Here is a 14664-nt window from a genome sequence, read left to right as displayed (position 1 = left end):
TAATGTACTGGAATGTGCACTAGGTATGCATTACACATATGAAGCTAACCAAGCACTCGGGTCTGAAATCATCCTGTATAGGTCTTTTACAAGCAAGTGGTTGACCAACAAACACTTTCAGGAACCCTCCTGTTGATCCAATCACTCGCGTGCAGAAGACCTGTGCAGGATGATGTGAGACCACAGTTAACAAACCAGTGCGTGCCTAGCTACATATACATACCTGCATAATGTTGTTGTGGCATTTTCTCTCCCCTATGTATCTGGAACTGCCCACACTCCAGTACATTAGTTTGTGTGCGCTCTTTGACCCCTATAAGTCCAAGTTGTACTTATGTTGTCAGAAAAGGGTTATCCAAGCACACATTGGGATCTCCGCAGAAAGCCTTTCATAGGGCTGACATCATTGAAGCCTCATTGAAGTGCATTTGTGACATACGCAAGGGAGAAAAGCTGGACACTGCTGAGAGCGAGCAGGTGACAAACGTTTACTTTTGACAATACCGGCTTGGTTTGGGGGCTTAAAGTGGATTCAAACACACTATAATAGAAATATGCTTTATTTGGAAAAAATAATCCAGATGGACTATATTTAAATGGACAGTCTAGACAAAATTAAGCTTTCATGATTCAGATAGGGCGTGTCATTTTAAACAACTTTCCAATTTACTTTTATCATCAAATTTGCTCTGTTCTCTTGGTATTCTTAGTTGAAAGCTAAACCTAGGAAGGCTCATATGCTAATTTCTAAGCCCTTGAAGGCCGCATATTATCTGAATGCGTGACAGTTTTTCACAGCTAGAGTGTGTTAGTTCATGTGTACCATATAAATAACATTGTGCTCATGCCCATGGAGTTACTTATGAGAGGGAACTGATTAGCTAAAATGCAAGTATGTCTAAAGAACTGAAATGAGGGGGTAGTCGGCAGAGGCTTAGATACAAAGCAATCACAGACGTAAAATGTAAATTAATTTAAAGGACCAGTCAACACAGTAGATTTGCATAATCAACAAATGCAAGATAACAAGACAATGCAATAGCACCTAGTCTGAACTTCAAATGAGTAGTAGATTTTTTTTCTGACAATTTAAAAAAAGTTATGTCTATTTCCACTCCCCCTGTACCATGTGACAGCCATCAGCCAATCACAAATGCATACACGTACCATGTGACAGCCATCAGCCAATCACAAACGCATACACATTTGTCATGCACATGCTCAGTAGGAGCTGGTGATTTAAAAAGTTTGAATATAAAAAGACTGTGCACATTTTGATAATGGAAGTAAATTGGAAAGTAGTTTAAAATTGCATTCTCTATCTGAATAATGAAAGCTGAATTTTGACTTGAGTGTCCCTTTAACTGTGTTGGCTGTGCAAAACTGGGGCATGAGTAATAACGGGATTATCTATCTTTTTAAACAATAACAATTCTGAAGTAGACTGTCCCTTTAATAAAGATTATTAACAGATTAACAGATAAAATACTGTCCCTTTAATATTAATAATAGGCAACAATATATAATTTCCTTGCCACCTGCTTCAATTCCTTACTAGACCAGAACTAGAAGAAATTTCCAGCACTGTATAAATACAGTACTTTATCCGTATTTATTACCAGATCTACTGGAAGTCCACAAACCAACTACATATGCTTTCTCAGTTCTTATATATAACTTTACATAACAGTCTATTTGAAAGACGGTTAAAAATAATTACACACAGGTTAAATTTCCTTACAAATGTCAGTAAATGCAGTGCATCCGATCTAATTTACTCAAATAGCTGGATTAAATTGAAGGAGAATTTAGATGAATCAGTGCCCAGTTTTTAATACACCTATTAAAAACAAGGGCACTTTAATTCATCAAAATTGACATTTCACTAGTTTTCTTCAAAAACATACCTTTTAATCCTGACAGCCACTGCGGTGCTTACTCCACCCTTCACAAGCCCTCGTCGCAGGCCCAAAATGACGAATCCGGCTTCCTCCAATCACGGTGTTGCCTCAGGCCATGATTCCCCCGGGGTGGAGTCGTGATTGGAGGAAGCCGAATTCGTCATTTCTGACGTATGAAGAGGCTTCCGATGGCAGGGGGGAATCGCTGGAGCGGCTGTGAAGATTAAAAGGTAAGTATTTGAAGAAAACAAGTGAAATGTCAATTTTGATTAATTAAAGTGCCCTTGTTTTTAATAGGATTATTAAAAACCGGGCACCGATTCATCTAAATTGACCTTCACTTTAAAACAAAAATGACAACACAGTACAGCTGTAACATGATACTTTTTTTCTTTTCATTAAAAAAACAAACACAAAAGCTTTACTGTGCCTTTAAATCTTCCTGTGGTTGAATAAAAGTTCTGTTTTCTAGCAATGGCTAATGTGAATATAAACAGTGAGTTCTCACCAACATGATTTGTCAGAGGTGGGAGGAGCTCGGAAGACAGGGACTTTTGCAAAGTACTTCTGTTAAATGAATTTTCAGCAATAAAGTGATGGCAACTTTCCCCTTAAAGGGACATGAAACCCCAAAAAACTCTTTCATGATTCAGATAGAGAATATAATTTTAAACAACTTTACAATTTACTTCTATTATTTAATTTGCTTTCTTCTCTTGTTATCCTTTGCTGAAATGTTTATCTAGGCAAGCTCAGGAGCAGAAGAACCTAGGTTCTAAGGGCTCGATTTATCAAGCCCCTACGGCTGCAAGTTCTCATAAGAACTTGCTCGCCGAAATTTATCAAGCAGCGGTCACCAGACCGCTGCTTCCCTAAGCTCTTTGCCACCTCGGAGGTGGCGAAATTCAATCTCCGCGGTCGAGTCCGACCAAGGAGATTGACAGCTCCTGCCCGTGCGTGATTGGCTGTGCGCGGGCAGGGGGCAGGATTGCACGACAGCGCAAAATTGCGCTTGTGTGCAATGTTAATTACCTACGGGTAATTTCACCCCACCACAGGCGAGCTAAGGCGTACAGGGGTGCGTATACGTGCCCCTGTACGCCTCAGCTTTGATAAATCTAACCCTAACTGTTGATTGGTGGCTGCATATATAAACTGATTGTCATTGGCTCACCCACGTGTTCAATTAGAAACCATTAGTGCATAGCTGCTCCTTCAACAAATGATACCAAGAGAATGAAACAAATTAGATAATAGAAGTAAATTAGAAAGTTGTTTAAAAATGTATTTTGTATCTGAATCATGAAAGAACATTTTTGGGGTTTCATGTCCCTTTAATATAAACAGAACTGGAATGTTAAGAAAATATTTTAGATGGAGTTGTAATGAAGAATGCCCCAAGCTCCAAATTTTTTCATTTGTGATTCAGATAGAGCATGCAATTTTAAGCAACTCTCTAATTTACTCCTATTGTCAATTTGTCTTCGTTCTCTTGCTATCTTTATTTGAAAAAGAAGTCTTCTAAGCTAAGGAGTCAGCCTATTTTTAGTTCAGGACACTGGACAGCACTTGTTTATTGGTGGGTGAATTTATCCACCAATCAGCAAGAATAACCCAGGTTGTTCACCAAAAATGGGCCGGCATCTAAACTTACATTCTTGCTTTCCAAATAAAGATACCAAAAGAATGAAGAAAATGTGATAATAGGAGTAAATTAGAAAGTTGCTTAAAACTGCATGCTCTATCTGAATCACGAAAGAATACATTTGGGTTCAGTGTCCCTTTAAGTCAGATGCCTAGGTAGTAGCTGGAACACTACATGGTACTAAATAGTGCTGCCATCTAGTGCTCTTGCAAATGGATATCATAATTACAAAACTGCTGCCATATAGTGGTCCAGGAATGGCCAGGCTCCTGAGCATATGCCCCTGCTTTTTAACTAAAGATACCAAAAGAACGAAGAAAAACAGATGAAAGAAATAAATTATAAAGTTGTTTAAAATTGCTGAATCCCAAAATATTTTTTTGGGTTTTATATCCCTTTAAAAACTAAGTGAAAGCCTTTGTTACAACTGATGAATTAAACTCCATCTAAAATATGGCTAACATTCCAGATCTGATTATACAAAGGGGAAAGTTTACCATCACTATAAATGAGACCATAAGAACTGGTAATTTTCAGTAGTCTTACTTGTAAGCATAGCACAAAATACTCATAGAATGTTGGTTAACTTGTTTTTAAAAACAGTTGTCCTGGCTGGGTTGCATTAAGGTATTTTAAAGGGACAGTGTACACTTTTTTATTTTCTACACCAGTAAATAATACATCTCACTCTCATAATTTTTGCCATTAGACTTTATATTTATAATATCAGGGTATGTCCTACAAAAACCAGTTGTTTATCACCAAGGATATACCCTGTATGTCCTCAGGGGTTTTAAGCACTGGAAGCGATGATGATCGCTTCCAGCCACTTTCACGGTATTGCAGCGATGCCTCGATATTGAGGCATCGTGCAATACCCTCTGGTAAGCAACCAATGCAGAGAGGGACAATCTGTGTCCCTCTCTGCATCGGACAGCGATAGTGCCGATTGTTGGTGGTGAGGGAGGGATAGGAGGGATGCGGGTGGGCGGCGGCCCATCGCTGGAGGGGGCAGGAGGAGGGCGGGAGTGTGTGTGAGAGGGGCGGGAGCAGGTGGGACCGCTTACACCAGTGTTTTTCAACCAGTGTGCCGTGGCACACTAGTGTGCCGTGAGAGATCCTCAGGTGTGCCACGGCAGATTGACAACAGTGTGACATATTTTTTAAACTTTGCTTGTTTTTTACTCCCAGTGCAGGGGTAGTTTGTAGGAGGCATGGCATAACAGCACAATACATACAGTATGTGTGTGTTTGTGTGTATGTGTATATATATATATATATATGCTGTATTAGGCTACAATGTGTGATTTTTTTAACATTTTGCGTTGGTGGTGTGCTACAGGATTTTTTAATGTAAAAAAGTATGCCACGGCAAAAAAAAGGTTAAAAATCACTGGCTTACACTATGGAAAAATTGGAAAGTGGGAAGGAGGTATAATACTTTACTAAAATGATCTGGGAGGGGGTAGGGTGGTAGGGGAATGAGGGGAGGGCAGCTACACTACGGATAAAAAATGATTTTATATATATATATATATATATATATATATATATATATATATATATATATATATATATATATATATATATATAAATAAAAAAGAAAAGAAAAAATATATATAGCAAAATGGGTACTAGCAGACAGTTGCTAGTACCTAACACGGCGGCTAATAGGTAGAGGGGGACGATTAGAAAGCTGTTTGGGGGGGGAGTCAGGGAGGTTGGGAGGTAAGGGGGGGGATACTACCCTGCAAAAAATATATACAGTATATAAAAAAAGAAAATTAAAATAAAAACTTATTTTCATACTGGCAGACCTTTGGGGGGTGGGGGGAGGGAAGAGAGCTGTTTGAGGGGGAGTCAGGGAGAGATCAGGGGGTGGGATGTGTCAGAAGGAAGGCTGATCTCTACACTAAAGCTAAAATTAACCCTACCAGCTACCTAATTAACCCCTTCACTGCTGGGCATAATACAAGTTAGTGCGCAGCAGCATTTAGCGGCCTTCTAATGACAAAAAGGAATGCCAAAGCCATATATGTCTGCAAAGCATTTACAGCCATTTGTGCCATAATTGCACAAGCTGTTTGTAAATAATTTCAGTGAGAAACCTAAAGTTTGTGAAACGATTTTTTTATTTGTTCGCATTTGGTGGTGAAATGGTGGCATAAAATATACCAAAATGGTACTAGATCAATACTTGGTTGTCTACAAAAAAAAAAAAATTATATTATATATATATCACTAATTTTGAAAAGAAAAAAAAATATATGTTTTGCTACTTGTACTTATTGCCCTATAACTTGCAAAAAAAGCAAAGAACATGCAAACATTGGGTATTTCTATACAGTACTCAGGACAAAATTTAGAAACTATTTAGCAAGGGTGTTTTTTGGTCGTTGTAGATGTGCAACAGATTCTTGGGGTCAAAGTTAGAAAAAGTATGTTTTAAAAAAAAATAAAAAAATAATCATATTTCATAAAACATTTTATAGTAAATTATATGATATGATGAAAATAATGGTATCTTTAGAAAGGCCATTTAATGGCGAGAAAAACGGTACATAACATGTGTGGGTACAGTAAATGAGTAAGAGGAAAATTACAGCTAAACACAAACACCACAGAAATATAAAAAAATAGCCCTGGTATTGGGCACGCTTATTCATAGGGATCAAACGGGGTTCATGAAACATCGGTCGCTAGTCACCAATATACGTAAAACTTTAGCAGTCATTAACCACTATTGGCAGGGGGAAAATCAAAATGACACTAGAACACTCCCGGAGGCATGCCTCCTCTCTCTCAACGTGGTAAAGGCATTCGACAGGGTGGAATGGGATCACCTCCTAACCTCTCTAAGCAAATTCGGTGTCACAGGAGACTTCACAACATTATTCAAATGCTATACTCGAATTCACGCACCTAAATACTCGTCAATGGTGAAGTCTCTTCCCCATTAGTTTTAGAACGCGGTACCAGACAAGGGTGTCCCCTCTCACCTCTTCTATTCAATATAGCTATAGAGCCCCTTGCCATTCTCATTCGGAACAAAACAGAAGCAATACATATAGGAACACACCAGTTACACCAGTCACTATACGCAGATGATCTGCTTCTGTACATAGCAAACTCAAAAGATAACATTCCTATCCTCATTGCTGCCGTTCAGCAGTTTGGAAAAATCTCGGGATAAAAGTAAATCTGGAAAAGTCAGAGCTGACATACCTTAAAGCGCCCCTTCAACCATCAACAGTACAAACAAAGCTCAGGATCACAGAGGGTTCCTTTAAATACCTAGGCATTCATCTACACATAAATCCAAACCTGATCTATAAGTTACATTTCCCTCCTGTAATTGAGTAAATCTGCTCTTACTTAATAGCTGAACTAAACTGCCTATGTCACTGTCGGGCCGAGTAAGTTTGATAAAAATGATAGCCATGCCCAAGTTATTATATTCTTTACAATTGCTCCCCTTCCTACTAACAAGAACTGACTTGAACACTATTACAAGTGCTTTTACCAACTTTGCGTGGAATTCTAGGAAACGTTGAATTAGCAGACTCAAATTAGCTTTCCCACCAGACAAAGGGGGCTTGAAACTTCCAAATATAGAATGGTATAACTGGGCTATGTCATCGAAGCTGGTATTTGAGTGGTTAGCGCGAACATTAGTCTTTAATGATGAGCAACTAGAAAAGTTCTTAGTCCACCCACAACACCTAGCTTTCTTGTCACACACTCCCATACACTTGCTTCCTTCTCAAATTAAAGATAACATACTATTTAAGGATCCGCTTAGGGCATGGGCAAAACTGTGTAGGTGGTGGAAGCTCTCTCATAAAATTGCCAAACACCTCCCATTGAGAGGCAACCCCACTTTTCTCCCGGGTATGACCACAAGTATATTTGGCTTATGGGAAGAGAGAGGATCAAGTGCAATTTCACAACTAATAGACCCCTTAACCGATAAGGCTTTTCCAGCAGCACACCTGCAGGAAAAGTTTGACCTGCCTAGATACAGCACCTTTGCATATCTTCAATCCATACACTATACACGCAAATTACTATCTGAGGGACTCACCATATTTATTGACTCTCCCTACCAACATTTGTACACAAATATTAACCCCCTTCTCTAATAGCACCTATTTCATGACAGAACAGCTAAAAGGTAGATGGCCCACAGCAGAAGTGTCTTCTTCTTAGCCCCCCCTCAATCTGAAATACCTGACACACCTTGCCATTGTTCATAGCATCACATACCCCACTCCTACTACCTTTATTATCCTACAGTGAACAGCAGTATCATCCAAAGGTTACAAAGGGCGGACCAGGTGTCTCCTCTCCAGACGTTATACCCGTTGCTTTCTACTTCACTGCTCATCACAGAGAGTAAGTTGGCTTAGGCTCCATGAAACATTTAAGAGTTTGTTGCTCATAAACTCTCCCCCCCTCCTTTTCCCTTTCTCCTCCCCTCTCTCCCCTTTCCCCCTTCCCAAAAGTTAACCTTCCCTAAGGGTTAATGGAACGGACAGTGAATTTGATAAACCACATTGTTGCGCTACGGACAACTGGCAGTAAGATGGAAGCCGAACACTGTAGTAAGTCAAGGACCTTCTCCCTCCTTCCCCTTTAGGTTCCTGATTCTCCCTTCTCATCCCTTACCCTCCCCCCCCCACTTCCCTCCCCAGTTTGTGTATAATAGTTGTATAAAAAGAAAAAATGCTCGAGTAGGGTTTTTCTTATTGTTAGACACCTGCTATGGCTGTCATTGTCACATCGCAAGACCGCTAGATTCTATCTTTATTTGTGTATAATCTGAAACACTACAAAGCATGTGATGTAATGCTATTACCATTGTAACCTTACTTGAGTCTATAAATAAAGATATTAAAAAATAAAATAATAACCCTGGTCCCTAACGGTAAGAAAAATAAAAAATGGTCTGGTCACTAAGGGGTTAAATACGTAACGTCTGTTTTAATACCCCCAGCGAAGCCCTGTGTTGTTGAAAAGCACAAGTACATTTACTGCTCACTCATAGATGATTGTATGACCACAATAAACTAGATTTCTCAATTCCATATCATATGATTTTGTTAGCACTGTATAAAGCCCTAAAGGGAGCAGGTATACATAAAGTTCCACATCTTCATCCCAAAAATAACTGGTAGTTAACTGTAATCACTTGTACTTGGAAAATTAATTTGCATTGCATAACAAGAAAGATGCAAAATAAGCACACAAGCTTGGTGGGTTTGTTTTATTATGAGAAAAAATGATTGATAATATGTGCTCAAAAACTCACCGTCATGAAGAGAAATCATCAGCTTATTTTACGAAGCATTATATTGTAAAGTAACAGTCTCTCGTTAAAAGAACAGTGTACTATAATTTTTTCCCTCCCTTCAATGTTTTCCCAACGGTCCATTTTACCTGCTAGAGAGTGTGTATTCAATTGTTTACAGATAACTTATTTGCCTTATACTTTGAAGTATAAGCAATGGATATTGAAATGCTATGTAAACAAGGATGTTTAGAAAGGGGAAAAAAACATGCTCCCAGTGAGGGGTTGGACAAGGAGGTACTAAAATGTACATTTTCCTTTGTTCTTTTTAAATATTGGTCTCACTGTGTATATTGAGATAAGGAGGATTTTGTGGAAATACATTGAGATAAGCTAATGACATTTGTTCTCCCTGCAAGCTTGGCCCATTTCATTAAGTTACCGTTTCAATCAACAGAAATAGCTATTTTATATACCAAAATGTACGTAAAGGTGCAATTTTCCATACATTTTACACTTTGCAAAGGGTATAACAAGTCATTGGAAACAATTAAAGAGAAATCAATTTTACAGTATACTGTCCCTTTAACAGAAAGCATATTAGTGAACACCCCTTATACAGATCGCAAGGTAAAAATTGCCTTTAAAATAATCCCTGAGGACTCTCATAATACCAACAGACACCTTATAGAATCAATCCCATAAGAGCAGAGAACTTAAGAGAATCAGCTCTTTGTCAGTTGGGTTCTATTTTTACCTACATTTTATTGGGATCTTATTGTATTTTCTTTTTTACTAAATCATACTGCTTAGTAAAACAAAACCCAACAACAATAATATGATTGTAGCACATATTTAAATGAAAAGGACTAAATGTCCCTGTTTTTAGAACAAAAAAACTATACATCTGCATTACATTTCACATTAGTGAGCATATGCCTAGGTGGGAAGCAGCATACTGTCCCCTATATACATACTGTATATATGTTAAGGGTAAAGTCAGACATCGGTAATCCTGACATTACCCAAGCAGCTGTGGGTAAAGCCCAATGTAATGTAATTCCTCCATATACACTATTATTTTTGCCTTTGCCTAGGGCGTTCAAGAAAGGCGCCCCGCCGATCCTCTGGCATCCACCCCAAGTGAACCCCCCAGGCAGAGGCAAAAAAGGTAGTGAAGATATGTGAATTACAGTGCATCCTATATATCTTTGATGCTGTGACTCGATCCACTCTGAGAAGATTTAATCAAGTTACATTGGGCTTTACCCACAGCTGATTGGGTAATGTCAGGTTTACCCAGGTAATGCTAGGATTAGCCAATGTCTTACTTTACCCGCAAGATATACATAAAATACATGCACAGTCACGCTCATGCATGGTGGATTTCATTTAAATCATTCAGATTTGATCAAATTTTGATATGTAATTTATTGGAAGGAGAAAACGAATGGATTACCTTAGTAATAGCAATTTAAATCGTTTTATTTAAATAAAAGAATAACCAATTTCATTTTAATGCTTGCCCCTCCCTCCTTACACTTAGGTCCTTGTGCAAATCTATTAAACGCCAAACATTCTTCTATTCAGTGAGCTTCTTGAAACTTAGTATGGGTTGACTCTGTCACTCTCTGTGTACATAGATTTGCAGGGGCACAATGGCATAAAAGGGACAGTAAAAATTAAACTTTCGTGATTCAGAAAGAACATGCAATTTTTAACAGTTATTTAATTTACCTATCTTATCAAATTTGCTTTCTTCTCTTAGTATCCATTGTTGGGAAGCATACATGGGTAGGCTCAGACGCAATGCACTACTGTGAGCTAGCTGTTTGTCACTGTCTAACCCAATGTATTCAGTTAGGCCCCAGTATAGCACTGCTCTCCTTTAACAAATGATACCAAAAGAATGAAGCAAATTTTGATAATAGAAGTAAATCTGAAAATTGTATGCTCTATCTTTCATTATTACTCCCCTTTAATGTCTATTTTTCAACTCTGTATGTTAATTTAAAACAGTGTGAATTTGTGTCAGCCGATACCATAAGAAGGGGCATGTTATTTCTGCTGATACAAATTCACAGTTCTACAAAACCAATAATATGTGATAATACCGTCAACATAGAAAAATTGTCCAAAATAATCTGAAAGAAACCTCTGGGAGAGTATGATATTGTGAATGGATTAATAGAATTAATTTACCAAAAAACTATTACAGCCATGAATATACAGTATCTTGCTATAATGTATCTTAAACAGAAACTATTTTTAGATAGATTTTTCGTCAAAAAGTATTATTTTTAAAAAAATCAGATTCAAATATAAAAAAAAAAAATCATTGATTTGTATCTACACTGCTCTCATCCAAGTCCAGATACAGATCACTCCCCTATATTAAAAGGAATATAATAGAAGGCATCTTCCTCATATTTGTATCTACAGACATTGAAACCTTGAAATGTATGATTTCCATATGTGCTTCTGCCAAGTCCTGCCTGTCACTCACCTTTGGATAATACAGTAGTATATGGCATAGCATATTTTTAGTTATTAATTTATATTAGTGTACATTTAGCTACTGCTCTTATCTATGCACCTCCCTGGTACCCCAGCTAAAGTTGTAAAAGAAAATGCTCTAATATGCTAAAGCATTTTATCATTGCATTATTGCTAGCATATAACTATTGTAAAATAGTTAAACACATGTTTAAAGTCAGCTCCAGAGCAGCAATGCATTACTAAGAACTAGCGGAACACATCTAGTAAGCCTATGACGAGAGAGATATGTGTGTAGCCACCAATAGTACAGATCCTGTGCCTATCTAGGTATGCTTTTCCATAGAGGATACCAAGAGAACAAAGTAAATTATATAACAGAAATACATTGAAAAGCCACTTTGCATGCTCTTTCTGAGTAATAAAAGTTGCATTTTGACTTTCATGTTCTTTTAAATCCCTGGACTCCTCCTGACTACATCACTTCTTTATAGCATGTGCTACAGCTGAAATAGGCCTTTCCAGCGGAGCCACCTTTATAACTCGTTATTTCCCAAGTTTTTCTAATCTAAAGAAGACATAACATCAAACTTGCCTGCAATACCCATGTGCAATGCTACTTTAAAAGATTACATTTGCAGCAGTTATTTTAAACTTTGAATAGATGCAGGAGCATATAGAAGACCACCTAGACCAGTGCCTTGACTTGGCAGCTGCCCTTTCCATAAATACTGGATGACCTCAAGCTGACAGGACACTGGTGATTTGTGGGGTCACCCACAATGGCCTCTCCCCAAAACTTATCTTTAAAGGGACATGGAACCCGAAAAATGTATTTCATAATTCAAATAGAGGATATAATTGTAAACAACTTTCCAATTTACTTCTATTATTTCATTTGCTTCCTTCTTTTGTTATGCTTTGCTGAAAGCTTTATGTAGACAAGCTCATGAGCGGCAGAGAACCTATGTTCTTGCTGCTGATTGGTGGCTCAATATATACTGATTGTGATTGGCTCACCCATGTGTTCAGTTAGAAACCAGTAGTGCATTGCTGCTCCTTCAACAAATGATACAAATAAATTGAAACAAATTAGATAATAGAAGTAAATTAGAAAGTTGTTTAAAATTGTATTATCTATCTGAATCATGAATTAAAAAAAAAAAAAGGGTTTCGTGTCCCTTTAAGCTTTACCCTTGACCTGCCATTTATATTTTTTGAGCAGTTTTACTTCTTTGGCTGCCACTAACACAAATACACACCAGTGTTTTACACCACATGGTTGCCAGTAAAAAAACAAAAACAAAATTAAAAAAAAAAGGTTTAATATAAATGATAATTAATTGTCGAGGGTCTCTGGTTGTAAAAATTAGAGGAGACACGTATGTACTGAAATGGGGTTTCTCGAGGTAGTATATTTTCCAATAACTAGGGAAGCACTAACTCTAAATACACTGCTGAATATTAGTATTTTTACAATATACATTATTTTTCTGTGCATGTGACTCACATAGCATATGTAGGAGTCAGTGGTGAGGTGTAGTACTGTGATGTCATTGACACTCAGACATGAGGGAGAGGAGAATGTGTGTGTATGCAGCTACCTATGCATTCAGGGTATGTGGTACAATAAATATCACAAACTTTGTGTTTAATTTTGCCTGAAGCATTTTTACAAGTGTATGTACAATGCAAAATACTTCATTGAAACTATGAAGTGCACTGTATTTCCTTTGAATTCCATATTCCTTTAACATATTTAAAAATAAAAGATTATTGTAACTGTGATTAATTCTATCAAATCTAAAAAAAAAAAAAAAAGTTGAATAGTTTATTATGTATAAATGGAGATGTTGAAATAATAAACCTGGAGAAAGATTGTCTATGAAAACATTATTCATCACATGTCATTTAAAAAGCACACAGCAAGAAATGACTTCATACAATATTTCCAGTTTAGGGCAAGAGCGAAAAACCATGAAGACAGGACAGGTTTAACAGGTAGTATGGGAAGTCTACATTGTGTCAGGTGCACTGTACTGCCTGCTCCCGCATGGTCATTTACATTTCACAGGCTGTACACACAGGCACTAGTCAATCAATGCCCCTTTCTATAAATTACCAAAGTGGGCTGGCATTTGGGTAACAGCCCCTTTGGCAATGAGTTAGGCACTGATGTTCTGCCTGACGTAGATCTTGGGTGATCACTATGGGATTGCCAATCTCACAACTATAATTAGAGTCTATCACCTACCTTCATATACCACACAGGTCTGGAAGTAAACGATGAACAGCAGCCCCCAGATCAGAATCCGCTTCTTCCCCATCCTACTGACTACAAATCCACTTCCTTTTTTTTCCAAAATGAAAATAAGAAACAGAAGTAAAGGGTTGTGGATAACCACCCTGTAGCTTCCCATCTAAAATCTGTTTTTCTTTTTAATTTTTCTGAATTTGCAACATTGTTCCTTCCGGCTTTGAGAGCAGAACAACAGAATGAAACCACTCCCTTTGCCCAGGTAAGGGAGGTACCTTGTTCACCGGTACAGGTTGTGGGTGAGGTAAGAATGATTTCAACACATGGAAAGAAAGGAGGTTTAATAGTTGCAAAAAGCTGTCGATCAGCACAGGCAGATCAGGGGTACTTTTTGCATAATCTGCCTCCCAGCAACACAGACTGAGCAAGTGACAGCACGGTCTCCCTTTCAGCAACACAAGCAGAGCAGGGCACGTATGCAAATTCTTTTTACAGCAGCAGAGCAGGGTACTACTGTGAGAAGAACTATATCCCTTCCAGCAACAGGCAGAGCAAGTGTACTGAGTGTCTGCACGATCTCCCTTCCAGCAGCACATGCAGAGCACTGGATGCAAAGTCTCGTTTCCAGCAGCACTTACAGAGCAGGACTACTGAGTGTCTGCACGATCTCCCTTCAAACAGACCAGGCAAAACCAGGATTCCTATCTTCACAATCTCTCCTCAAACTGAACAAACCACAAGTAGATGTAACAACTCTTCTCTATCAGTCAAGGCAGACCACAAGTAATTCATGGGACTCAGTGGGGAAAAAAGTGCTCCGAACAAATGTAAAAGGAACAAAATAAGGGATGGGCTTCTGTAGCTGCAGTTAAAGGGGGTGGGGCTGCTGCATACACTATCAGGGGGTGAATAGACAGGTGAAAATGTGGGAGGGGATAAAGAAAGAATAAAAGGTGTGCACAGAGGAAGTAAATAGATACGATAACGTTTGTCTTTTTAGGATTTTTCATTGAAGCAATGGCCTCTAGAAAAACGAGAATCCCCATGCATTTAACTGAATGGAGAAATGAAAAAG

At 38.1% G+C, this 14664-nt stretch overlaps 1 protein-coding gene across 1 annotated transcript in view; it reads right to left on the bottom strand.

Annotated features, from left to right (window-relative positions):
• The window catches only part of VSIG10 (V-set and immunoglobulin domain containing 10), a 188114-nt gene extending 173685 nt beyond the window's left edge, over positions 1-14429 (bottom strand). Inside the window, exon 1 of the mRNA XM_053701681.1 lies at positions 13587-14429. Coding sequence (XP_053557656.1) covers positions 13587-13752 — 166 coding nt within the window. The 5' untranslated portion in view covers positions 13753-14429. The remainder of the gene's footprint in view (positions 1-13586) is intronic.
• Positions 14430-14664: the final 235 nt, after the last annotated feature.

This window comes from Bombina bombina, chromosome 2 (assembly GCF_027579735.1).
Source record: "Bombina bombina isolate aBomBom1 chromosome 2, aBomBom1.pri, whole genome shotgun sequence".
NCBI classification, from domain to species: Eukaryota; Metazoa; Chordata; class Amphibia; order Anura; family Bombinatoridae; genus Bombina; species Bombina bombina.
Note: the sequence above shows the minus strand (reverse complement) of the source record. Positions and strands in the feature narration are given on the sequence as shown.